General features: G+C 46.8%; 1 protein-coding gene across 2 annotated transcripts in view; it reads left to right on the top strand.

Annotated features, from left to right (window-relative positions):
• Positions 1–25401, top strand: part of BAALC (BAALC binder of MAP3K1 and KLF4) — an 84405-nt gene extending 59004 nt beyond the window's left edge. The window contains exons 2-3 of one of the 2 annotated variants that reach the window (XM_053896201.1): positions 11160–11326; positions 19910–21208. In XM_053896201.1, coding sequence (XP_053752176.1) covers positions 11160–11326; positions 19910–19915 — 173 coding nt within the window. In that variant the 3' untranslated portion in view covers positions 19916–21208. Of the gene's footprint in view, positions 1–11159; positions 11327–19909; positions 21209–24348 lie in introns of those variants that run through there. The other variant, XM_053896200.1, reaches the window with a different exon arrangement.
• The last annotated feature ends 837 nt before the right edge of the window (positions 25402–26238 follow it).

The raw sequence follows: 26238 nt of genomic DNA on the forward strand, positions 1-26238 counted from the left end.
AGTTTTTCCCTATATAAAAGCTGTCATTTTTACATATTTACCCTCTGTTTGCTTTATTCCACTTGTTATATATTGGATTTTTATCTGTGTAAGTCTTCATACTTTTAAACTGTATGGAATTGTGTCGTATAGGTAAAACACAGTTTATTCAGTAATTACCCATCTGATGAATGGCTACGTCGGTTACAGTTTTCACTGTTCCAGTGGTATGAAGAATGTCTTCAACAGGCCTCTTCATGCAGTGGTAAGAGGTTTCCTACAGTAGACACTGAGGAGTAAAATTGTGGAGTCATAATGGTGTGCACATTTTAGACTTGAATAGACTCTGCTCATTGTCCTCCAAAATAGCTTTATTTGCACTCCTGCCAGCAACATATGAGAGAACCCATTAAACCACACCCGTTAAACATCGAATATTATCAGACTTTTGACATTCCGATAGGTAAGCAACGATATTTTGTTTTTTAAGTTTTGCATGGCTCTACTTCTCAGTAATTAAAAAAAACAATTTTTTAAAGGTTTATTCATTTTTCAGAGACAGAGAGAGACAGAGCGTGAGGGGGGAAGGGGCAGCGAGAGAGGGAGACACAGACTCTGAAGCAGGCTCCAGGCTCTGAGCTGTCAGCACAGAGGCCGACGCAGGGCTCGAACTCACAGACTGTGAGATCATGGCCTTGGGTGAAGTTGGATGCTTAACCCCCAGGCGCCCCTCTCAGTAATTTTTAAATAAACTGCGAAGTTTCCAATTAAATTATAGAAGCATAAAGAATTCAGATAGGGCAAGTGTTTTATATCCGCTAATAACATCCCTGTACTACACAGTGTAGGCACTCATAGATGCTAGAGGACTGATTGATTGCTTTGGAAGACTTTAAAATTTCAAGAATTAAAATAATGCAACTGACTTAAATCCCCTAAGTCTGATTGACCCAGATATACTTCTTATATCTGTTAAGGATATATCACCTCATTTCTAATGTCTACCTAACGGGACAGTTTAGTGCCAGCTACCGCCAGCCTGGAAGAGAGCCTGCTAAAGAAGTTGGTTGTACTAAACCAGAAAGTGTTAAGGAGTTAAAACAACAACAACAACCAGGAAGTAAGCTGACACTTCCTTAAAGGGCTAACCATCCCAAAGGTGAATGAACCAAGGAATAAAAGAAAACAGGGAGGAAAATTTCACTGGAAGACTGTTTCTCTAATGAAACATTTCACTACGTAAAAGGGTCTAAAGGGCAGGCCATGAATTCTAGCGTGGGGCCAGGCACCTTGGGAGCGATGTGAGGGTGCAACCCTGGGGTGTTTTCAAGTCCCCGACTGATTAGATCTGCTGACTGTGGAAAGCAGCCAGGCCCCAAGCAAGGTGCCTTGCCTGCACACATAAGGAAGCCGGGTAGAAATAAAAGATCAAAGTAAGCCTCCCCATTCAAACAGAAACGGGGCCATGATGGGCAGGGCCTTGGCCAAGGATTGCGCCAGACACCGGAGGGGCCTCCTGGGACTCCACCCTACTCCTAGGACTTTCTTTCCCGCCATCAGTTGGTCACCCTAGGAGAGTGTTCCATGGCAAGGGCACCACTTTTCAGGTTGGCTGGGGTTGCTCAGGTAAACAGTTCCCTGGACAGGCAGTTTCAGCCTGAGTAAGAAGGTGGGATCCGGACTGGGCCGCATGGGAGAGGAAGAGGAAGTTAGACACGTGGATGGATATGATGCATCGTCTTCTAAATGTTTGCTTGTCTTGCCCTCCATCTGCCACGGATAATTTTGTCAACACCAGTTCAGATTCTCGTCTTCCCTTCTCCGCCTTCCAGCGGAAATTCAGCCTTTACCATCCATCTCCCGTTATCCTCTCTGGCGAGGAACTGGAGGACTTGGTACAGACTGACAGAGGCAGGAAGAGAGGGAAGGTGGGTGGAGGGAAGATGGAGCTGAGATGGCAGTCCTACTACGCTGTGAACCTCTGGTGTAACCCGGCCTCCGGCAGAGTGCCTGGCACTTAGTAGGCACGGAACAAATGTTTTTCAAACGACTGGCTTATTCAAAGTCACAGGATAAAGGAACAAACAAGTGATCTATGACGAGGAAGAAGCGGATGGAGGAGGGGATCAAAGGGAGAGAAGGGAAGGTTAGACTGACAGATTCTGACAGTACCAGCAGAGAAGGAAAGTGAGATTTTGAGCTTTCCTTTTGGCTGCCTCCTAGTGCATTAGCTTGTTTGTTGTCCTTGGGCGTCTCTTTGGGGAGAGAATTCAGGCCTGAATTCACCAAGGACACACGGGCTCCCCTTGCTTCTTCACAGGATCCTCTCAGTTCCAGCTGATGCTCTCAGCAGGCGTCCTTCTTGCATGCTGCTGGGACTGGGGAAAGCCGTTTCCACCATCAATCTCCATGGCCAAGGGCAGATGTGACAGGCTGGCAGCCCATCTCAGGGAACAGGAGCCGTCCGACACCCTCCTAGTCAGGACCCGTGGCCTTTGGCAACTGTCAGGCTAGTACTGCCGTTATCCCTGTAGACTGCAAGTTTACCGTCAGGCTCTCCCTGGCCATTGCTGCTCATATCCAAATGTGCTTCTTTATTTTCTTTAGTCAATATACCGTCCCCAAATGTGCTGCTCACAGTTTCTCAAGTTACAGCTTTATCGAGCTAAAATGCACATATTATACAACTGACCTATTTAAAACGTACAGTTAAATGGTTTTGAGTCTATTCTTAGAGTTGTGCACAATTTTAGAACATTTTCATCACCTGAAAAAGAAATCCTTTGTCTGTTAATAGTCACTCCTCATTTCCCCCCAGCAACCCCAGCCCCAGGCAAGCACTCATCTATTTTTCCCTAGAGATTTACCTATTTGTGGACATTCATATAAACGGAGTAGGACACTGTGTGACCTATGACTGACTTCTTTCACTTAGCGTAATGTTTTCAAGGTTTATCAGTGTTGTAGCATTTACTAGTATTTCCTCTTGTTTATTGCCAAATAATATTCCATTGTGTGTCTATACCATATTTTATTCTTCCATCTGTCGTTGTTGGATATTCGGGGTGTTTCTACCTTGGGGCTACTATGAATAATGCTGCTTTGAATACTCTTCTACAAGTCTTTGTGTAAATGTGGGTTCTCATTTCTCTTGGGTATATACCTAGGAGTGGAATTTCTGGATCATATGTCTGGCCTTCGGAGGAGCTACCAGACTGACTTCTAAAGTGGCTGCACTCTTTTACCAGCAGTGTTTAAAGGTTCCAAATTCTCCACATCTTCGCCGACACTTGTTATTATCTGCCTTTTTCTTTTTCTTTTCTTCTTTTTATCTGTCTTTTTCTGTGATAGCCATTCCAGTGGGTATGAGGGGGTAGCTCATGGTTTTGATTTGTATTTCCCTGATAGCTGGCGATGTTGAACATCTTTTCACGTGCTTATTGGCCATTTGCATATCTTTTTTGGAGAATTATCTATTCACATCCTTTACATGTATTTTTATTTGGTTATTTGTCCCTTATCAGATATAAATTCGCAAAACTTTCCTCCGGTTTTGTGAACTGTCTTTCGCTTTCTTTATGATGCCCTTTGAAGCACAGATGTTTTAAATTTTATGACGTCCAATTTATCTATTTTTTTTTTTTTTTGTTATTGTTGCTTGTGCTTCTGGGATCATTTTTAAGAGACCGTTGCTTAATCCAAAGTCATGAAGATTTATGCCTATGTTTTCTTTTAAGAGTTTTATAGTTTTAGCAATTACATTTAGATTTTTTATTCATTTTGGGATAACTTTAGTACATGGTGTGAGGTAGGTGTCCAATTTCATTCTTTCAAGTGTAGATATCCAGATGTCACCACACACTGGTTGATAAAACTGTTTCCCCATTAAATAGTCTTGACAGCCTTGTTCAAAATCAGTTGACAATAAACGTAACAGTCGCTCATCATTTTAAAGGTTTTCCTTATATTAGCCTTACAAAAAGCCACATGTCAATGTCTTACACGCAGCGTGTACCCAAAAATTACTCATCAGATTGAAGAAATGACAAACACCTCTCCATTTTGGTTCATTTCGAAGAATAAGGAGACAAATTCTGAGTGGCTGGATAGTTGCGGTTTATTTAATACATACCTCAGTTCAGACAAAATTATCATCAGCCATGCGTTCACGGCCTGAGCCCAGGCAGTGTTTGATGAGCCAGAATTTCATCTGATGTGACTTTAGGAGATTCTTCCCAAATAGACTAGGAGTGTCTTGCTTTGGTTTTTAGTCATCGAGGAGATGACTCACAGGTGATTCCAATGACTTTGGACCCTGTGATCACCTTCACCAAAGAAAGCCAGGTGCTTGGGTTAAAGAGGAGTTGCCCCTTGTCCTGTTCTCCGCATGGCTTCCAGCTATCATTTTAATTTCTATGTGCCACCTCCCTCCCAGATTCACTTCTCAAATAGCATGAAACTGGCAGGAAGTCATTGGTTGGAATTTGTCAGCAAGCTTTGGACACAGCTGTTTCCCATCTTTTGGCAAAATTGGTGATTTGGCTTGTCTTCTGGATGGAATGAAAATTTTGTGAAGGATGTGAAAAAAAAGACATACCCTAGGGGCACACAGATGTCCCTCAATTTACTATTGTAGAGCTCACAGGGGAAATATAGATGGGCATTTTGCTTGTAACCCTCAAGACTGGCATGAGCATCAATCTCCATGTCAGGAGGCTAAAAGTGCAGTCTTAGAACTCCAGGTCTCAGCATCACTGGCAATGGGCAGAGTGGAGGGAACTTGTTAAAATGCATATGCCTGGGTCCCTACTGAATCAGAACTTCTGGAGGTTAGACGTAGGGATCTTCATTTTAACAGACGCCTCGGGTGGGTCTCATGCCCACTAAAATTTGAGAACTGCTTACTTGGGGGGTTTTCTTTGAAGGATATGTGAATACTTGTTCAGATCACAAGCTTTGGAAATATACAGAACCTGTGTTAAGCTTCAGTTTCCTTTGCCGTAAAATAAGAGTCACTCTCCCATCTTTCAGGCTTGAGAGGGCTGGCATGGAGTAGGGCAGCTCAGGGTCTACGACAGTAGCAGCTTTCACAACAATGTCCCCCTGCTTGGGACACTTGGCACCCAGTAGGGTTGCCAGATAAAATTCAGGACACCCAATTAAATTTGAATTTCAGAAAAACAACAGTAATTTTTTTTTTTTAGTATAAGTGCGGCAGCAATGCTGAGGCCAGTTTCCAGGGTATAGGGCTTGGTAGGACAAGCTCCATGGAGAGATGTGGGACACTGTGCCTGGATAGATAGCCTCTGGGCCTCAACCTCCAACCCTCCCGGAAAGTCTGAGAGCCTCTCAGATCATTTACATGAATCACTTTCCTACTTTAATTCACTGGAGTCCATTTCTGTTGCTTGTAGCTGAGAACCCCGACTGAGGCAGCATCTGTAACTTCCTACTCAACAACTTGCCATCTGTCCTCTGTTCCCACCACTCTTAGCCTTCCCTGAAGTCATCAAGAACCTCCTGCTGGCACAGTCTCTCTGGCTTTTTTTGGTTCTGTACCTTTTCCTGGTGGAGGAGTGTAATAAAGGACACAGTGCACCCATGGCTACCCTACGTAGGGGATCTAGGGGAACAAACACCCGACCTCAGTGTGTTGCTGCAGACCCCCTCCACTCAGTAGCTAGCGGTGCCCATTGGCAAACCCCACTAGAAGCCAGTGGACAAGGGAGCCTGTTGATGTGGTTCATTCAGGACAGTGTCCTGGGACATGGAACAGGGAGGGGAGGAGGGGAGAGTGAGGGTGGAAGGGCAGAAGGAATGTATCCAGCATGCAGGGCATGTCCACTGTCCTAGGTTCTCTAGAAGCAGAGCCTGAGATGGGAATTTTATGCAAGTGACTGCTGGAGACACTGCTCCAAGGAGAACCGTGTGAGGGAGAGAACAAGAGAAGAAGGATGGGCCAGGGGAAGGAGCTGGGCAGAGATGTGGTTTCAGGATTAGTCTAGTCTCAACCTGATCCAATGGGTTGCTTTGGAGCAAAGGGACAGAAATTGTCCAGCTCAGAGGCAAGGGGGCTGGACTGTTGTACCCACATACACACTGACGAACACTTTTAGTTGATTATTGGCCGTGGAATTTACCTGATATAACTGGCCAGGCCTCTCCTGGTAAGGGGGCTTGGTCAAGGGGGCTTGGTCCTTCGGTCAAGGACAAGCCTTAGGAGAAGAGGGCAGCCATGAGCCGTTAGCCACCAACATCCACCACAGCTAGGGGATGGATGCAGGGACCGGGGTGGGTGGACCTGGGTGGGCACCGATAGCATCTGCCAGAAGGATATGTATCACCTTGTTAACAGGGGATAGCTCTGGGTGATGGGATGGAAATCATTCTTCCTTTGTGCTTTTCTGTAGTTTACAAATTTTCCAACATTGATTCTGTTATTTTTGGAACTAGAAAATGCATGTTAAATTAAATTCATGCAGCAAAATCACCTGGTTTATTGCAGGCAAAAGTAACAGTAAATGGCCCCATATTCCTGCGGTGACATCTTGACCGCACCAGGCAGATGATCCCCGCTCACTATTAGCAATGCAGTCCTAAAGCCTCGCCCTGTTTTTCTACTTGTCATCAGAGCTTCTCTGCTTAGTTACCAGGCTCAGTGGGCCAGTCCTTTAGCACTTAACAGGTGCCAATTGTATGGCTCATAATCAAGTATGTAATTAATGTGGCTAATGGAGAGGGGCACCGGGAGGAGACAAGACAGCTGGGGTTGGACCATGAATAATAATAAGTACAATGTATGTGCCAAACATGTGGGAACCTTTGTATATGTTATCTTATTTCATCCTTACAACAGCCTATGAAGTAGGAATTGTTATTCCTATTTAATCAATGAGGAAGTCCTTGGATTGGGGATTAAGAAACCGGAGTTCTAATTTTTTATCAGCCATCAATAAAAACTGCAAACACTGGACCAAATGAATGGTTTTCGAGCCTCTGCTGAGATGCCCGGGGAGTGGGGGAGCTGCTGAGACGGAAGGAGTGGCCGTTTGTATCTCGGCCACAGCAGCTCTGCCGTGATCTTTAAGTATTGGCAGGACCGGCTTCAGGGTCTACCGAGCTCAGAAGGGATTCTGTGCTTAGGATTTAATGCTCTTCAGCGTTCTGGATATTTGTAATAATTTTATCTTTTATTCTGTGGTTTGTAAGTGAAATCCTATAGAACAGTGGAGCTCGTGCCAGGGGCTTGGAGCTCTGACTCATGCTTGGGTCCACTTCCTGTTGCCTATCTGCCTCCCTGGGATGTGTTCTCCACCACCTGCTCTTGGCCCCTGGTGCCCTCAGCCTCCTTTTTCTGCCTTAACTTCCTCCTCCTGGGTTAGCAACTGGGTTGCATTGTCGGGGGGAGAAGGAAGGGAGCCATGTTCCAGGGCCTCTAAGTCCCACAGGGGCCTGACCAGGAGTATGGGGTCAGAAACATGTCCTGAAGGTGTTAGATAAGAGGGTGGCCATCCCCACGCAGGCTGGAAGCACCATACTGCATTCAATGGATGCTCTTATGTACCCTCAACCCAGATACCAGGTCATGAACAACATAGAAAATGGTAACATTTTTAAAAATTTTTTTAAGTTTACTTATTTTTGAGAGAGAGAGAGACAGAGACAGAACATGAGCAGGGGTATGGCAGAAAGAGGGAGACACAGAATCCGAAGAAGGCTTCAGGCTCTGAGCTATCAGCACAGAGCCCGATGCTGGGCTCGAGCCCACAGACCATGAGATCATGACCTGAGTCGAAGTCGGATGCTTGACTGAGCCACCCACGCCCCCTGAAAATGGTAACATTTGTATATCCCACTGTCGTAAACAGTCAAGGTAGTACTGGCTAGCCTTGAGTCCCACTCAGGAGCCTCAAGAGCTGAAGGCAGTTCCACCCTAGACTTAGGTAGATGGGGTCTCTGCCTTGGTCTTGTGTTCCCTTTTCTGCCCCACCCCACTTGGCCCCACTCTTTCCTAGATAACAGGGTAAGTTATCCAGGGGCCAAGGGGACATACCTGCCAAAGCCCGCAGCCCTTCTTCAGCATCAGTTGCTTTCCCTCCCCCAGTCCAATACAAACAAATGTGTGGTCTCACTGTGCATGACTAATACATAGCTCACACCACTTGGGACTCACCGTGTGAATCCGACAGCCCTAGAACTGGTCCATCCGCCATTAAGTCAGAGAAGTTCAGTCACCGTCAGATGTTCCCAGCAACAAATTTCTAAATGCTTGCATTCAGTTTATATACTTAAGGCACAGCAGACCAGTAACAACAGTTTGGTCCCTGGATCACACGGAGAAGCTCTGCTCTAGATTATTCTATGGGTGCTGAGACTCTGGGATTACCAGCCCAAATCACACCGAGCCTGCTTCCAGGTTTTCATGGGCCTCTTCTCCTGATTCATTCACTCCCCTGGGCCAAGGGGCAGCTGCTCACAGACAGCAGTAGAGATGGAGATTGAATACGTGTGCTTGGGGTGTCCATACGCATGCGTCTGAGGCCCTTTTGGTATAGGATGGAAGGGGGTATGGAAAGAGAAGGGGAGTAGGCTGCCAGCTGATGGAGGAAGGGGCCACAAGGATTTGGGGCAAGAATCCATTTCTCTGCACATCTGGAACACATCCACAGGGCCCCCTCGTCCTACAGCCTGCCAGTCAGGAAACTCTAGCAACCATTTTCTATTGTGACTTTCAATGTTTCAAATTCTGATTTCTATCCCATGGCCACAGCTGAGGGCCTCTTGGGTTTTTGTAGAGCAAGTGGGTGACATGTGGATGTACGTATGTGTTCTTTGGATCCCTGCTTCCTCAGGTTTGATGGGACTGTGGCCTCATCAGGTCTGCCTAGTCAACCAGCCCTCCCTCTCATTGTGTACCAAATAAACTGTGCTTCTGATGTGTGCTTCTTGGCAAATAATTTCTCAACAATCTAGGAAAGGATTTTTTGGTTTTTCTTAAGTGTGATTAAAAGCGAACCCAGGCTAACACCCCAAAAGAAAGATAGGCAAATGACTTGACAATTAAAACACACACACACACACACACACACACAATTAGCCAATAGGCACACAAATAAATATGGTATCTCTACTAAATCAAGAAGTGTGAATCCAAGCAATGAGATACTTTATTTTGCCTCTTAAGTTGGCAAAGATGAGAAAAAAAAAAAAAAAGAATGAAAATATTCAGTGTTTTGTGAGGGTTTTTTTTTTTTAATTTTTATTTTTTAACGTTTTATTTATTTTTCAGACAGAGAGAGACAGAGCATGAACAGGGGAGGGTCAGCGAGACGGAGACACAGAATCTGAAACAGGCTCCAGTCTCTGAGCTGTCAGCACAGAGCCCAACGTGGGGCTCAAACTCACGGACCGCGAGATCGTGACCTGAGCCGGAGTCGGCCGTTTAACCGACTGAGCCACCCAGGCGCCCCTGTTTTGTGAGGGTTTGAGTAATATTGCCATTTCATATACTGTTGGCAGAGGGCAGTAGGGTAATTAGAGAAAAATTCATAGAGGTAAATCTGGCAATGCATCACAAAAGACTTTAAAATGTGCAAATCCTTTGAAATCTTGAAGACACCGTTTCATATTTTCTTACATCCACTGGTAGTTGATAGTAAGTCTAATGTTGGGGTGCCTGGGTGGCTCAGTTGGTTAAGCATCCAACTTTTGATTTCTACTTGGGTCGTAATCTCGCGGTTTGTGGGTTCAGGCCCCACACTAACAGGCTTTCTCTCCCTCTTTCTCTGCCCCTCCCCTCCCAAAATAAATAAATAAACTTCCAAAAAAAAAAGTGTAATGTTAATCTCATTCTTGTTTCGTTTTTTTTCATTTTTTTCCCCCTCTTCTGAAGCTTTTCTCGTTAAATAATGGTGTTTGAAGTTTCACTCAGCTCTGTCTGGGTTGGGTTTTTCTTTGTATTTGTCTTGCCAAATGTTTGGTAGGCTGTTTCAATTTGGAGTTCCGAGCGCCTAGTCAAGATTAGATCTTTCTGGCAAGCAGCCCCTATCCTGAAGCTGTCAAGGGGACCTCCAAGAGTTGCTTCATTAGAACAGATGGTGCTCCTATCTCCTGTCACTCACAGAATTCCAAGGGATCTAGGAGCTCTGTGTCATGAACTGGGGCAAAGACCCAATGTTGTGACAAAAGATCCTCCTATCACCCCTGGCACATAGGAGATTACCAGGGTTTTAGGAGCTCGATGCCAGGAACTGGGGAAAAACACCACATATGTATTTCTTATTATATCCCAATATCCCACCTCACAGCCTGCTCTGTCATCGCTGACTGGCCTCGGCTGGTTGCCGCTGGCCTTTCTGTGGCTGTTACAGAGCCTCTCCTGGCCTCTTGTCTCCCACCTGGTATCTCTCCCTCGTGCTTCCCGGACCACCTTTTCTCTTTTCAATCAGATACTCTCCATCCATGAATTCCTCGATGTAGCCCTCTTGCTTCTCAGTGAGGCTATTTATTTAAACCTCACTCTATCATTTCTTGGCATTTGTCACGGAAGGAACACATGCTCAGTCCAACGTCTTGAGATGGAATTAAGTTAAAAAATAAAAACAACTCTGTATAACCAGTAATGCCACTTGTAGGATTTATACTAAGGAAATAATTAAGAATAAAGCTTTAACCCCAAGGAATTTCAACCACAGTAACATTTATTGTGAAAACAAATAACCAAACTAGAGGGGATTGAATAAATGGTGATACAGGGGCACCTGGCTGACTCAGTTGGTTGATCGTCTGGACTCTTGATCTTGGGGTCATGAGTTCAAGCCCCATGTTGGGCATAGAGCTTCCTTAAAATAAATAAATAAGTGCATACATACATACATACGTGAAAACACATCCACACGATGGCAGACTCAGTGTGTGAAAACTACTATGGCGGAACACTTAATTGCATGGAAGAATGCGATTGATGGATTGTTAAGTAAACGTTTCAGGTTACAAAATTATTTTAAAGTCTCGTTTTTGCTAACACACACACACATATTCTTTCAGAAAAGGGTAGCTCTGCATGGTGGGATTCTGAGGACTTATTTTCTTCTTTGCGGCTTTCCCCCCCCCCCCCCCCAACACTCTTGGGGCCTGTTTACAGCAGCTGTCACGGGTCATCCTCTGCTTCTCTCCCCAAGGTGTGCTGGAAGATGGACTGTCCTCCAACGGCGTGCCCCGATCGACAGCCCCAGGTGGAATATCCAACCCAGAGAAGAGGATGAGCTGTGGGACCCAGTGCCCGAATCCCCAGAGCCTCACCTCAGGCCCTCTGACCCAGAAACAGAATGGCCTGCGGACCACGGAGGTAGGTGACAGCCACAGAACCCACTTGGGACCGGAGAAAGGGGAGAAGCTTGCTTCAGGCCTGGGCCACACTGAGATGGTACCCAGGGAAGGAGCAGTGATGGCTCCCCTTGCTAGTGGAAATTCTCCATGCCCCCCGTGTGAATATTGTTGCAAAGAAAATAGCAGGACCCCACTCCACCCTACTCCCTGCCTTGAGGGTTGCTGTGTTTTTTTTTGAATCAGGGGAAACGGGCCCTCGCTAGCTGCACTCTCAAGAAAAAAAACGTGTGTTTAAATACAGCTTTGCTCGGGATCTCCTCTTCACCACAGCTCTCACCGTGTTGACACTGGGGGCTGTACTGGTTCCTGTAACCAGTCTTAGGCCAGGCAGTTGGCAGGGCTCAGGGTAGACAGGGAAGGAGAGAGAAAACCGGTGTGGTAGGAGGCGAGCCAGACATTTTACCGCACACCCTTTCACCAGGCAGGCAGTGGGAGCGTCCCCAAGGGGGTCTGTCACTGCAGAATGTGGTGGCGGCATTACCCGCAGACTATTAGTGTCTGACTATGGCATCCCTGAGCCAGCTGCCATCCTTTGGATTCTTCCCTTGCTCCCAGAGCTCTTGTTGGGACGTGCTCCCCCTGCTGGCACTAGCTCCTCCCAGGGGAAAGAATGCCCTTAAAAGGCCCACGGCAGCCTCCGGGGTGGGGGAGCAGGGTGGAGGGAGTGGGGGGGGGGGCCTTCTCCTCTTACTCCCTTCCTCCCTCACCCCCTCCTCTTCCCCATGCCCCACCCTCCTCAGAGTCCACTGCTCACTGGATGCTGATTTTCCAAACCCAATCCCACCTCCCCTGTCAAAACGTACTGGTCCTAGCCCTCAGACTGGTGCCACCTGTTTTCTGAGGCTGCAGCCGGTCCTCTGATGATAGAATTCTCGCTCACACGAGTGAGTTACCTCTTTAACCCTTCGTTAGAAAACGTGTTGCAAATTCAGCTCTGATGCTCATTAACTAAGTGGCCTGGCAGGAACCACTTAATCTCTCAGAGTCTCGGGTTCCTTATCCACACAACAGAAATAATTCCAAAACGAGAGAACAGCGGGGCCTGCTCTTTGTCAACTGAGAAGTGCCATAAGGAAGGCAGCAAGGCTTAGCAGGGGATGGCTAGGCACACAGCACTGCAACCTGGTGGAATGGAACACCAATGGTGGCTCTTCAGACACTGTAGAAAGACACGGGTGGGGGAGCTAGACTTGAGGTTGGCCTTCCTGTGTTCCTGTTTTGCCTACTTGGCCTGTGCATGAGCTGGCCTTCTAATAGCAATTTTTTTTAAGTTTATTTATTTTGAGAGAGAGCAAGAGAGTGCACTCAAGTGTGGGAGGGGCAGAGAGAGAGAGAGAGAGAGAGACAGGATCCCAAGCAGGCTCCACACTGTCAGCACAGAGTCCCATGTGGGGCTTGGATCTCACGAACAGTGAGATCATGACCTGAGCTGAAATCAAGAGTCAGATGCTTAACCAACTGAGCAACCCAGGCGCCCTGTGAGCTGGTCTGCCAGAGACCTACTAACCAGTGCCTCCCCCAAGGGGAGGCCCCACAGAAGCTCGGTGACTGCTCTGGTGCTGGCCCTGACTTTGGTTCCCTAGCTTCCTCCCAACGCATGTGCCCTCGCCCTTTGAGTCCAGACGGTCGCGGCAGGCGGGAAGCAGCTTTGCCTGGTGTGTGGCATGATCCACACGCTTGGTTCCTGGCCCCAGAATTCGTCACTTTAAAATTGTGCTGTGCAGTTTGCAAAGTGCTTTTAGGTCTGCTGGTGCATTAAATCCTCCCAAGAGCACCGTAAAGTAAGCATCATCCCCAGTTTACAGAAAAGGAAACAGCTCATTTGACTCAGGACATAAATAGTTCATATACGTGCTGGAGGTGGGTGCCAGGGACTTTAAATTAAAACAGGTGACTATTATAAAGATGGAGCATAGAGATGGCAGAGGACTTTTTTATTGAAGAATAAGGTGTCAGTCAGCTATTGCCACAGTAATGCTGCACACCACAGCATATCAGTGTCCAGGAGCTTCAGACGATAATTTTTTTCCTCTTGCATGCAACTTGAACGGCTAGGCCTCACTTCAGGCTCCAGGCTCCGGGTGTAGCTTAATCTGTCCCATGTATATATAATTTTGGGAAGCAGGCCACAAATGCAGCAGCTCTCTGAGCTATATCTTCTCATGACTATGGGAGGAAACCGAGAGGGCCAAACCAAACTTCTGGAACACTTTTCCTGTCTCTGCTCATATCATGCCACCTAATCTCCTATTGGCCCAAACAGGTCACATGGACAAGCCCAACATCAATAGGGCGAGGAAGTATACACTGTCCCTAGGGGAGAGACAGCAAAGGATTAAGGAAAATAATGCTATCTACCACGTGTAACATACATCAGAAAAACGCCCAAGTCAGTCATAAGTGCAATGAACTTTTATAAGATGCCACACCCGTGTACCATCATCCATATGAAAACATAGAACATTATCGCTACCCCAGAAATCTCCCTTGCACTCCTCACCATGGTGACTGGGATGTGCCAATCACTGTTCACCCCTGCAACCTAACCACTCTTCTGACATCTAGCATTATAGACCAGTTTTGTTTATGTTTTAGACTTTTATAAATGGAATCATACGGTCCCTTCTTGGGACCTTGGGTCTGGCTTCTTTTGTTCAACACTATGCTAGTGAGTGTCATCTATGGTATTGTGAGTTGCAAAGATTTCCTCATTTTCATTGTTATGTCTATTCCATTCTATGAATGTAACCACTGTGCTTGAAGGACATCAGAGTTGTTTCCGGTTTGGCCCTATTGTGAACAATGCAGCTACTAACATTCTCGTGCATGCCTTTGGGTGGACATTCCTTTCTTTTCAGTATATACCTAGGGGTAGAATTGCTGGCTCATAGGATGGGGATATATTCGACTTTTATCGATACTGACAAATAGTTTTCCAAAGTGGTCATACCATTTTGCATGCTAACCAGCAGCGGTGAATTCCGGTTACGGAACATAAGAATTTAAAGCCGTTACGTTGTGCTTAGTCTTCCTTAGGCCTGTGATAGCAACCTTGCAGGATACTAAGCACTTTGTTATACTATTTCACTTAATCCTCACAATGACTCTAAAATCTTGACACTGTCTCCAGTTTACAGATGAGAACGGAGACTCTGAGATAGCCAAGGGAAACAGTTCCCACACCACACACACACACACACACACACACACACACACACACACACCGTGGAGCCCACCCTGGGTGTGGAGGGAGTGAGGACCTATACACACACCTGACCAGCACAGCTCCGGGGACAGGTGGCACCCATGGCTAAGCCATCCGCGGGGGATTGTTGTCACAATTCAATGAGCAATGGCTATGTTGTAACTACTTCCCAAGGGAGATCAGGGAGCAGACAGCTTCAGTTCTGAGTGTTCGGACAGTTGCTGAAGTGCATCAGTGGTCTCTGTGTCCCGAGGCCTCACCAGCCACCGGACATCTTGAGTTCCTCAAAAGCCGGGGCAAAGGTTTTCTATCTGCAATGTGAGTTTACAAGTTTACCTCTGATTGAAGTTTCTGTCCGCAGAGCTATCTCATACCAACACAGCTCTCAGCTGTGAATCTGCTCAATGATCATCGTTTCTTCCTAAACTCTCCATGGCCTTCGACATACTACCTCTTCTAGCTGGTCTTACTCCGGGCTGAACTTCCTGCATTTTCAGTATCTTGCTCAGGCAGTATCCACTCGCCTCTTCCCTCTTCCTCTACGCTCCCGGCTGCCACAGGGATGACCTATTATCATTTCACAGCATTCCCCTGTATATCATCAGGCCACCTGGCTAATGGTTTTTTGGCGCTTTTTAAAAGCTTTCTTTCTCCAGAAAAACCTGTTCACGAAGCGTGCATCTTTATGCACCTGCTTACCGCAGTATCCCCATTCAGATTTACAAAACAAGTTTGAGTGTTAAAAGCAATCCTTGCTAGGCCTGGAAAATGTCCTCCTCAGTTCCTAAAAGCATTCTTTCGGTTCATTCATGTAGTGTTCTTCCACTGAGTGCCATCTGTGTGCCAGGTGGTGTTCTGATGCCAAGGGTCCGGGAGTGGAAAGGGCACACGTGCCCTTTGCTCTGAAGCAGTTGCCAGTTCTAATGGGCTGAGGCTGGGGAGTCAGACGATACAGAATAAACGAACAAAGGCTTTATCGATTTGAAATAGTGCTGTTTATTTCAAGCAAATAGAAGGCCACTAGGAGGGGATAGCAACCCCTCTGTTTAACACAGATGCCACCCCACGGTTCAGATTGCTTTCCGAAGGGTGATGGGGACAGCTAGTGGTGCCAATCGCTGCGAGCAACGGCATCTCATGTTCCGGGCCGCTCTCCACTTCTGGCCCATCAACAAAGCCATAGCTTTCATATTTGCATTCCTTCCGGTCCCTGCCTTGTGCCTGGTGTTAACAGGTGCTAACTTGCAAAAAGAATGTGACAAAAACGGTCTTTTGCAAATGAGAACAGTCTCCATAGAGAGCTCTTTCTCTTTCTCTATTGCACCTTGACTTCCTCCAGTCCCTTGGGACCTTTGTGACATCTCAGCATCTTAGTAATCATCGCCTGGGTCTCCTTCCCCCAGCTCCTTCCCTGAGCTCAATAAGAACATCAGAGGAAGTTCTTAGCTGCTGTTCTGTCCTGCTAATTAATTGTTCGGGAACTCTGGGCTGCCTCCAAACCTTTGCTCTCGAATGTGCCATTTCCTCAGGCTTAGGATTTTTCTTTTGCTCCTCCAGAACTATCTCCTCAAGATATTTAGCTAAGGTAGAAATGTGTATGTGGATACAGCTCTGAGCAGATGAAGCTTGGGTGTGTGGCTGGCCTCCCAATGAGCCTTCGAGTCTTCAGAAGCTGCGTCGTTTTGAGTTGCTTTATTGTTCTTGGCAAAGTGGCCAGACTGTGCTGAAGAACTTCGCCGGCGTCTGGACTGATTCTCAGCTGAGGAGCTCCCTCCTCGAGCCCTCTCCTTCTGCTCCCCCCGCCCCTACACCCAGTGACTGACTGTTGGCAAGGCTCGGTCCAGTCCAGAGACGATGGGTGAAGCCTCACAGAAATGGCTGTGGCCAGAGAGGGAAGCCTGACCCAGAAAGGAGGGTGGGACAAGCCCAGAATTCCTCCTGCATGGCGGTAATATGAGATACAGGAGAAGAGTTTGGAAAGCAAACAGGAGTTTCTCTTGGAAAACAAAAACGTGTCATCAAGAGGAAGGAGGGGACAAGAGAAACATTGAGGGAAACCAGGGAGGGAGAGCTGTGAGAGGGGTACTTGGATGCACATTCTAGTTGAAGCCTGGGTAAAGGAGATAATTTAGCAGTACAGGGATATTGAGGGTGTGTGTGTGTGTATGTGTAGGTGTGCATGCCCCTGCTGTGTGTGTCTGTGTCCGTGTGTGTGTGTGTGTGTGCGCAGTGACTTCCACTACCTCTATATATGCATCCATATACTGGCTACTACCTTACATAGATGAAGAATTACAAGACTAACTGTTCACCTAAGGGTCTGCAGAAGAACCAATTCGATTAGAAGACTCTCAAGGCAGAGACCGCCTGATTCTTTGCCCCCCTGAGCCTACTTCAGGGTTACGCACCTAGTATGTGCTTCCTAAGTACCTGTTGATGGAATGAGACTGGCCTAGTACTTCACGAGAATCAGAAAGGTTTCCCACAGCCCCACTCCCACCCAGCCGCCCTCCGGCGCCACCTTCCTGTGATTGATGGCTGTTCTGTGGGATCCTGTGCTTTTTCTCAAGCAGGTTCTGCTGCTTTCCTAGTGTTTGATCTACCTGAGGATCAAGTTGAAGAGCAACACCCCTTTTGGCACTCGCTACCTGTTAGATATAATCCCCTACGATGAGTAGCCTAAGTGAGTACCTTGTGTGGGGCTGTGGTCTGCACGGGATTTGCTGCAGGTCTGGAGGGTTCTGAAGAGTTTTGCCTGAGGGGTGATCTGACCCCTGCCTTTGGAGGCTATCGTCCTGGCCCTCAGTGGAGTTGCTGAGATCAAATGTTTCCTGATGGGGGCGCCTGGGTGGCTCAGTTGGTTAAGTGTGTGACTTTCGATTTCAGCTCAGGTCATGATCTCACAGTTTGTGAGTTTGAGCCCCACGTTGGGCTCTGTGCTGACAGTGTGGAGCCTGCTTGGGATCCTCTCTCTCACTCTCTCTCTGCCCCTCCCCTGCTTGCATGCATGCTCTCTCTCTCAAAAAATAAATAAATAAACTGTTAAAAAAAAAGTTCACTGATGACCTCAAATTAATGCCATGAAGCAGCAAATAAAATCCCAGAATTTGGGAACAGCTAGATGTTATTGTCTGTCTCCCTTTAATGGAGCTTCACTGAAAAGAAGAAAAATGTCTTGAGTTGTAGCTGACAAGCCTTGGTCTTGTATCTTTTGGGAAGGAGAAGAGGGAGCTGATATTTTCAGAGTGTCTGCAATGGTCCACACACACCGCATATGGGATCATCTTACCCCTCACCCAGGGGGAAGCGGCAGCATTTCCCTCTAGGCAAAACAGGCTCAGAAAGGTTAGGTACTTGGCCAGCATGGCACGGGGAAGAGTGATTTGTCTGTGTTGGACTTCAAACCCAGGTCTGTCTGCCTCCAAATCCCATGTTCTTCATTCCCATTACCAAAAACAAAATGGTGGAGAATCCAGAGTAAATTTTAGCCGAGTTGTAGGAGGCTGGATGCGGGACCCAGGACTACCATCTTTAATTCAGCCCACCCCCTATATTGACATTGGCCTTGGGCAGATCACGTTGGCTTAAGTGACTTCTGCTGCCTCATCAGGAAAGGAAGCACAGTACCATTTCTGGCCGTCTCTCAGGGATGGTGCAAGAAGTAATCAGTTGTAAGCATAATGCAAACACTGTAGGAAAGTTCTAGGGCAGGGCAGTACAAACAAGTGCTGTTCCCAGGACATTTTTTTCTCTTTCTTTCGGAAGATTTCTTTTCATACGTGTGTTCATCAAGTTATTTGTTGGGTGTCTATTATGTGACAGGCACTGAATTATATTCTGGGGATACCACGGTGAACACAACAGATTGGGTCCCTACCTTCTTGAAGTTTATAATCTGATGAAGATATAGAAAACACATAAGTAAACAAGCAAATATGTAATCCAAGCCGTGGGTAAAGGCCAGGAGGGAAGTAAAGAACCCTGGGAGAGAGACTAGGAAGGCCCTCAGCTCGTATATGCTCCGAAAAGCCCTGAAAGTTTCCACAAGAAATCCTTAGCTGTGGTTACCCCTGGTGAAAGCACAAACATGGCCGGAGTGTGGGAGCGATGTTACTTTTCATTGTACCCTTCTCTACTCTTTGAATTTCTTTTACCATAATTATGGATGGCTTTTATAAATAAAAAATACAGTTATACTGAAAAATTGGTATCTGAAAAATCATAATCTTGGTAAGCCTTGCTTTTCTTCATTGTGTGTGAGGAAATGCGGAAAGGTTTGTGCAGTATCCTGTGGGGTATAGATATATTTGTGGAGTCAAAGGAAAGTTGAGAACACCTGTATTCCCATTTGGGGGGAAAGTGAGAAGAAAGGGCTGAGCAGACTCAGCCGCACCCCTGAGTCCAGGCCTCCCGGAACAACCACGCAGCCCCCGCTTTCACAGGGAATGTCGTTGTCTTCTAAACCCCTAGAGAAACAGTCCATCTGGGTTTGAGGCTGCCAGGAAGTTATCACAGTCAATCTGGTTACCCTTGAGAAATGGCAGCCAATAAATTACTTTTAATTAAAGAGGCAGTACCAAGAGGACTAAAATCCATGATTCACAGAATTCTACACCTGCAGAAATTAAAATGAGGCAGAGGGAAGAACAGAAAAGCTGTAAAACTGAGTGAGAATCAAGAGGTGGCCCATTAACAAGAGTCAGTGGTGATAAAACTCACAAAACAAGAATTTTAGAAGTGGAGGAAGGATTGCATTAGCAGACAGCCACAAAAGAAAAAGGTGCCAAATAGATTTCTCTCATCACTGAGTTGAGAACCAGAAGATTTTTTTTTTTAAGTCAGTAATTGCAATTGGGACATGTTTTCTTTTCCTTTAGTTAAATAAAGGGAGTGGGATGTTAAATAAAAAGGTTTGGCTGGCTGAGAACCACATCAGAGAGAAAAATATCTGTAATACAAAATGTCAGAGGTTCTTTTTTAAATGTTTATTTTTGAGAGAGACAGAGGCAGAGTGTGAGTAGGTAGGGACAGAGAGAAAGGGAGACACAGAATCCGGAGCAGGCTCCAGGCTCCGAGCTGTCAGCACACAGGCTGACACAGGGCTCGAACCCACGAACCAGGAGGTCATGACCTGAGCCGAAGTCTGATGCTTAACCGACTGAGCCACCCAGCGCCCCTAAAATGTCAAGAGGTTCTGAGGACCAAAATGGGACAATTGTCCCACATACCCACATAGCTCTTCTCTTGTAGAAGGGCAAAGTAACTTCTCAGGGCTTCTAGAGAAAATAATCTGGCATTGTAGCCCTCTTTCTCATCTTTTTTCTCCCTCTCCTTCAGGCTTGAAATCTGATATTTCCAACTTGTAACTAGATTACAGCAACGACCGACCTCCTGAATGTCTGTGCTGCTGTAAAAGGGGTGGACGCCTTTCTGCTGATGCCTCAGACTTGAAAGCTTCTCTTTTATAAAACGCTTCCAAGAGAATGCACTGTTGTTCTAATGTTTAATTACCAATACAGCATAATTGTTTGAAAGGGACTTGTTTGTGGCTTCGAACCTGTATCCGTCATTGGAGTAAAGAACTCCAGTGCCTTTTATCCAAATGTATAACCTTGCAGAGGTGTTGTCCTTGTTGTTTGGACACAGGAGTAGCAAGAGCCATAGTTTAGGTAGAATAAGAAGGCTTTCCATTTAAATTTAGTATGTTCGACATCACCGTTTTGCAAATAGAATTAATGTTAGCTATAACTGGGGTGACTGTTCTGGTTTGCAGCGGCCTGAGCAGGCTCCCAGAATGTAGGACTTTCAGTCAATTTGGGGCAAACCAGGGGAAGCTGGTCACCCTATTAATGCTAAGTGATATGCTTAATTCTCTCAAAAAGCCTCACAGAGAATCAGGCATTATCTCCCCATTTTTCAGGTAAGGGAACTGAGACTCAGAGGTGAAAGCAACATGTCTTGTGACAACTAACTGGTGACAAAGCCTTGCCCTAAGTCCAGGTCTGTCTGACCCCAAAGCTTGTGCTCTGAACACCACCGCTAGGGCAGGCTTCTCTGGATATAGATTTAAGAAGTTGCAAAAAGAAGGGGCGCCTGGATGGCTCAGTCGGTTGAGCAGCCAACTTGGGCTCGGGACATGATCTCACAGTTTGTGGGTTTGAGCCCTGTGTCGGGGCTTGCTGCTATCAGCACAGAGCCCGTTATCGCAGATCCCACTTTGGATCCTCTGTCCCTTTCTCTCTCTCTGCCCCTCCTCTGCTCTCTCTCAAAAATAAATAAACATTTAAAGAAGAAGAAGAAGAAGAAGAAGAAGAAGAAGAAGAAGAAGAAGAAGAAGAAGAAGAATATGAAGAAGAAGAAATTGCAAAAAGAAAAAAAAGAAATTGCCCCACTGTGCTTGAGATTAAAATCATACAGGGGCACCTGGGTGGCTCAGTCCGTTAAGCGTCTGACTTTGGCTTAGGTCATGATCTCGTGGTTTGTGGGTTCGAGCCCTGCATTGGGCTCTGTGCTGACAGTTCAGAGGCTGGAGACTGCTTCAGATTCTGTGTCTCCCCTTCTCACTGCCCCTCCCCTGCTTGTGCTCTGTCTCTGTTTCTCAATAATAAATAAACATTTAAAAAATTTATAAAGTCATACATAGTCTGTGGCTGTTCTGGGAATGACTATTTTGTAGCCTTGGACTCCCTACTTAACCAGGCTAGGAAATTAAGAATCATCCAACTATTAAATTTTTGCTTATATTTTTAAGCTTAGAGAAGCAGACTGAAATACAGAGCAGAGCATTTTCTAGGTATAATCTTTAATAACCTTTTGTGAAATCTTGCCAGTAAATCTAGAGGAAAGTAGTTGTACCGTTTGGAAAGTTTACATTTCCGTTCTGGAAAGCTGTCTGACTGCCCACCAGTTTGAGAGGAATGCTGCCGTCACCTTGGCTCCTTTCAAATACAGCCTCTGTGTCTCTATTCCATGCCCCAGTCCTCAAAGCTTGTGTGCAATTGCACCCCAAATGGAAATCAGATGGAATCAGCTTCAGGATTGCCACACTTTTCTTTAGGAGAAACCAAATTGGGGGTGGGACTATATGGGTTCTCTGCTTTTAGCGAGAAATAAACCCATCAAAGTCAGTGCTAGCCCTGGTGCCAGTTCAGGCTTTGGAAGAGCTGAGTTGTAAGACTGAATCCTTAAACAGCATTGACTTCGGGTCGTTAAAGCAAGGGGACATTGACAAATGCAGTGTGTTCATTCATTCATTCACCCACTAATTCAGCCAAACCTAAATTGAGAACCTGTTCCGTCTCAGATGGTAATAGGCACTGGGAACATGAAGAGGAAAACAGTAAAATCCTAGCTCGTGAAATCAATGGGTAAGACTCAAATTGCATATGGTCAATATTATCCCTTAAATACCTCTCAAATCACCCATAAAGTGACTTAGGTCAAGTTCCCTAGAAGCAGAACCTACGATGAGGATTCTTGTGCAAGCAATTGATTGAAAGAGTACTCTCAGGGTGCCTGAGTGGCTCAGTCGGTTAAGCGTCCCAATTCTTGATTTCAGCTCAGGTCATGATCTCACGTTTCACGAGATTGAGCCCATGTCAGGCTCTGCACTGACAGCACAGAGCCTACTTGGGATTCTCTCTCCCTCTCTGTCTACCCCCCCCCCCAAAATAAATAAACATCAAGAAAAAAAAAAAGAGTACTGTCAGGTGAAGCCCATATGGTAATAAGGGAAGCAGGATGGGGCAGAGGACCCAGTTCAGCAAATATGTGAGCTCTGCTGAATCCCTCAGGGAGCCTGGTCCCACAGGGGACTCTGGAGCATGAAGACATCATAGATTTATATCCCCTTGAGGCAACATGGCCAGCCTTTTATATCCCCAACCATCAGACATGGGCTTTGGGCTGTCTCCAGGAATTAGTGTGTGACCTCTGTGGCATTTCTGAGCAAGGTGGCTCTGATCAGATGAGATGTCATCTGATCAGACAATTCTTAAAAACTGGGTGCTGCTGTGGGCAGTTAGCAGACAAAACTCACAGCATCTGGGGGTATGGATGCACCAGGCACGTAAAGAGAATCTGGAGGGGGCGTCTCCAGCAGCTACCGCACAGGATGTATGTGACATGATACAAACTATCTATCATTTGTTAGTAAATTAACCAGGCCGATTTATTTTTCTCCAGTGGTGCACTAGTCCACCATTTCTTTGGACGCCCTACAGCTGAAGTAGTTGGCTTGTATTCGGGGGCCATATTGTATTAAAAACACGCATCCGTCGGCATCCACGCCCGGCGGGGAGACTCTCACGCCCTGGGAGATGCTTCCTCAGATCTGAGGCTGACTGTGTTTTCCAGGAAGCAGATGCTGCGATGTCATTATACAGGATGCTCATTGGGAAGTGCCCTGTCAACCCCTGCGGAGGGGAGGGCCGGAAGCAGGAGTGGGCAGAGGAGAAGGTGAGCCAGAGGCAGGCCTAGCAGAGTAGCTGCAGCTGAGCCCGCCCCACAGGGAGCTCTGGAGCTAAGTGGCTGCTCAGAGCCGGCCTGCTTTGTACCAAAATGGCCAGGCCTTTATACCCCGCATTGGGCCACCCTGGCAAAGGCATGACCTGGGGTGAGGGGGCTTTCTGCAGCTGAGACACCCCAAGGGGACAGCTCGAGTGATTCACTGACTGCACTCCCAGCAGCTAGGCAGCAGGGCTCCCTGGACTGGGATTGGGCAGCACATATCTCTGTCTACCACGGAGATGACTCAACAGGACCCCTCTCGCGCTTGCTGCAAGCATACAGTTGAGCGGAATGGACACAAAATCACTCCCCACTAGGTTAAAGTTTACTCGTGAGGTGGAGCACATAGGGTACAAGAACCTACAGTTTAGTCAATGTTTTAGTATTTAGTATGAATTCTGGACTTTGATCATTTTATCTTCACTTAGAAGCAAATAATTTATCTTCCTTTTTACTTATACTTACTGAATCTTTTTTGTGTGTGTGTGTCAGTTTTATTTAGCAACAGGCATTATTTGAGAACCTTAATTCATGACCTTATTTAATCCTTACAATAATCTTGTGAGGTAGGTCCTGTTGTTATCCCCCATTTTACAGGTGAGAAAACTGAGGGTTAGGTTAGAAAAAACTTGCTCAGGGGTGCCTGGGTGGCTCAGTTGGTTAAGCATCTGACTCTTGGTTTCGGCTCAGGTCATGATCTCACGGCTCTGTGGGTTTGAGCCCCACATCAGGCTCTACGCTGACAGTGCGGAACCTGCTTGGGATTCTCTCTCCCTCCCTCTCTCTCTGCCCCTTCCCCACTTGTGCTATCTCTCTCAAAAGTAAATAAATAAACTTAAAAAAGAGAGAGAGAGAGAAAAGAAAGATTCTATGATGAAAAGGAAATATTTAAAAAAGAAAAAACTCGCGCATAGTGAAATTATCTAGTCGGTCTTTAACCACAAGCCTGTCTGGCTCCAAAGCTCAATTCCTTAACTGCTTTACTAAAGCCGGCTGTGAAACCTTTCACACTACCCCTTGATGGACCCTCGCTAATTAATGCATTCATTCAACAGTGTTTTACTGAGCATGCCTGATGCCAGGCTCTGTGCTAGGTCAACATGAGAGTTTCGACAGAGAAAGCTTTGAAAAGGAGGACATGTGCATGTGTTCCTGTGGGTCGTTCTTCTTGCCTGTGTGTGCGCACGTGTGTGTAGCAATCTCAGGAGATTAATGCAAACCGGGATGTGTTCTGCTAACTCAGTTCATGATGTTAACCTTTCTAACAGGCTAAAAGAGACGCTAAGCGAATGTCTGCAAAAGAAGTCACCATTAATGTTACAGACAGTATCCGACAGGCGGACAGAAGTCGAAGAATCACGAAGAACTGTGTTAACTAGCAGGAGCGTTCGGCTAGCAGCGCAGATGGACAACTCTGGTGCCCTCCCCCTACTGGAGCCCATCAAGGAGCCTTGAAGAAGCGGGTGGCCCCTGCTGAACGTGAGCGCTGCTGAGTGCCCTGAGGGACCGTCTTGCCAGGCAGCGAGCGGCTGCCTGGGCTGCAGGGACTTTCTCGGCGCCCTCCTCACCACAGAGCTGTACTGGCACAGTGCTTGCACATGGTGATACGCTGCAGTGACCGTGCCTCTCTGCAACCCGTGCGATGCGGTCTGACGTGGCCGTGGTGAGCGAGAGCCACGGGCGGGTTTGTGACACGGAGAAAAGTGGACGGAGTGCGTTTCCTGGGAGAACGACGCGCACGTGGGCTCTAAGCCCCGCTGGCCGTGGCGGTGTGCACTCTTGCGGGTCGGCCTGTTCCTTCGTTCTGTCTTTCGGAAGGAAGCCCACCATCGGAAAGCTTACCGTGTTCACTTAACAGTCGTCTTCCGCCCACCTGTAAACCCAGATGTAGGAGAGACCGAGAAACAGGGAAAACCCGTGACACCCGTCTCTTTAGCTCAGTACGAGACAGATTCAGAGATCCAGTGTCACACAAACTAACCCCGCCCACGCTCACAGCATGTTTTGGGAGGTCTCTGTGATGCAGTCACACCTGTCTCTCATCTGCCTTCAGTGTCCCCCCCACCCCATACAGGTGTCCGTGTTTGCCCACGTACCGCAATATCGTGGTCACCGTGGTCAACACATCCGACCGGGATGGCCCTCAGGGCTCAGCCAGACATTGCATTTCAGAGCGTCCCAGTTCTCTTCGCTTGTGCTCTTGAGTGTCTGTTCTCTCCAGTTGGGTCATTTGCAATTGTTAATCAAAGCGTAGACACTGCTCGCAAGAGGCAGATAATCCAGAACATACTGGCAGCACATACGGCCTCCCTCCGGCCTCTCGTACACAGCACCAGGCCTAAGGCTACGTCATGTGCTTTCTGTGAAGGAATCGCTTTATTTTTTTTTATTTTTTTTTTAACGTTTATTTATTTTTGAGACAGAGAGAGACAGAGCATGAATGAGGGAGATGCAGAACCGGAAGCAGGCTGCAGGCTCCCAGCTGTCAGCCCAGAGCGCTTCGCGGGGCTCGAACCCACGGACCGCGAGATCGTGACCTGAGCTGAAGTCGGACACTTAACCGACTGAGCCACCCAGGCGCCCGAAGGAATCGCTTTAGAAAGGCAGTGCCGAGTTGATGTGCCATCACATTGACCGACGTGCACTGTGTTAGAAATCAGAGGCAGTAAAAAAAATATTTTGATAGGTTAAAATTATCTAACCTTTCTTTACACGTGTTAAGGTGGAAGCATCTTCCTCCAAAGTAATGTAGCATAATTTTAAAGGATTGTTAACATGCCTGGACTGGGAAAGGTAGGACTAAAGTTGTACCAAATGATACCAATAAACTCCATGTTTAGCAGAAATGGGCAGCCTGATGGTGTCTGTTTATGTAATACGGTCCAGAGAAGTGACATGTAGGTTAACATTTAGAAACTTGGCCTCATTACTTGTCAATTTTGTTATTCCTCAAACACAAGCACAGCCTCCCTCCCTTCTTCCCTTCTTCCCTTCCTCCCTTCCTCCCTCCCTCCCTCCCTCCCTCCCTTCCTTCCTCCCTCCCTTCCTTCCTTTTCTCCTTCTCTCCTTCCTCCCTTCCTCCCTCCCTCCCTCTCTCCCTCCCTTCCTTCCTTCCTTCCTTTTCTCCTTCTCTCGTTCCTCCCTCCCTCCCTCCCTTC

Source organism: Panthera pardus, unplaced genomic scaffold, assembly GCF_024362965.1.
Source record: "Panthera pardus isolate Hobbes unplaced genomic scaffold, ASM2436296v1 HiC_scaffold_7, whole genome shotgun sequence".
NCBI classification, from domain to species: Eukaryota; Metazoa; Chordata; class Mammalia; order Carnivora; family Felidae; genus Panthera; species Panthera pardus.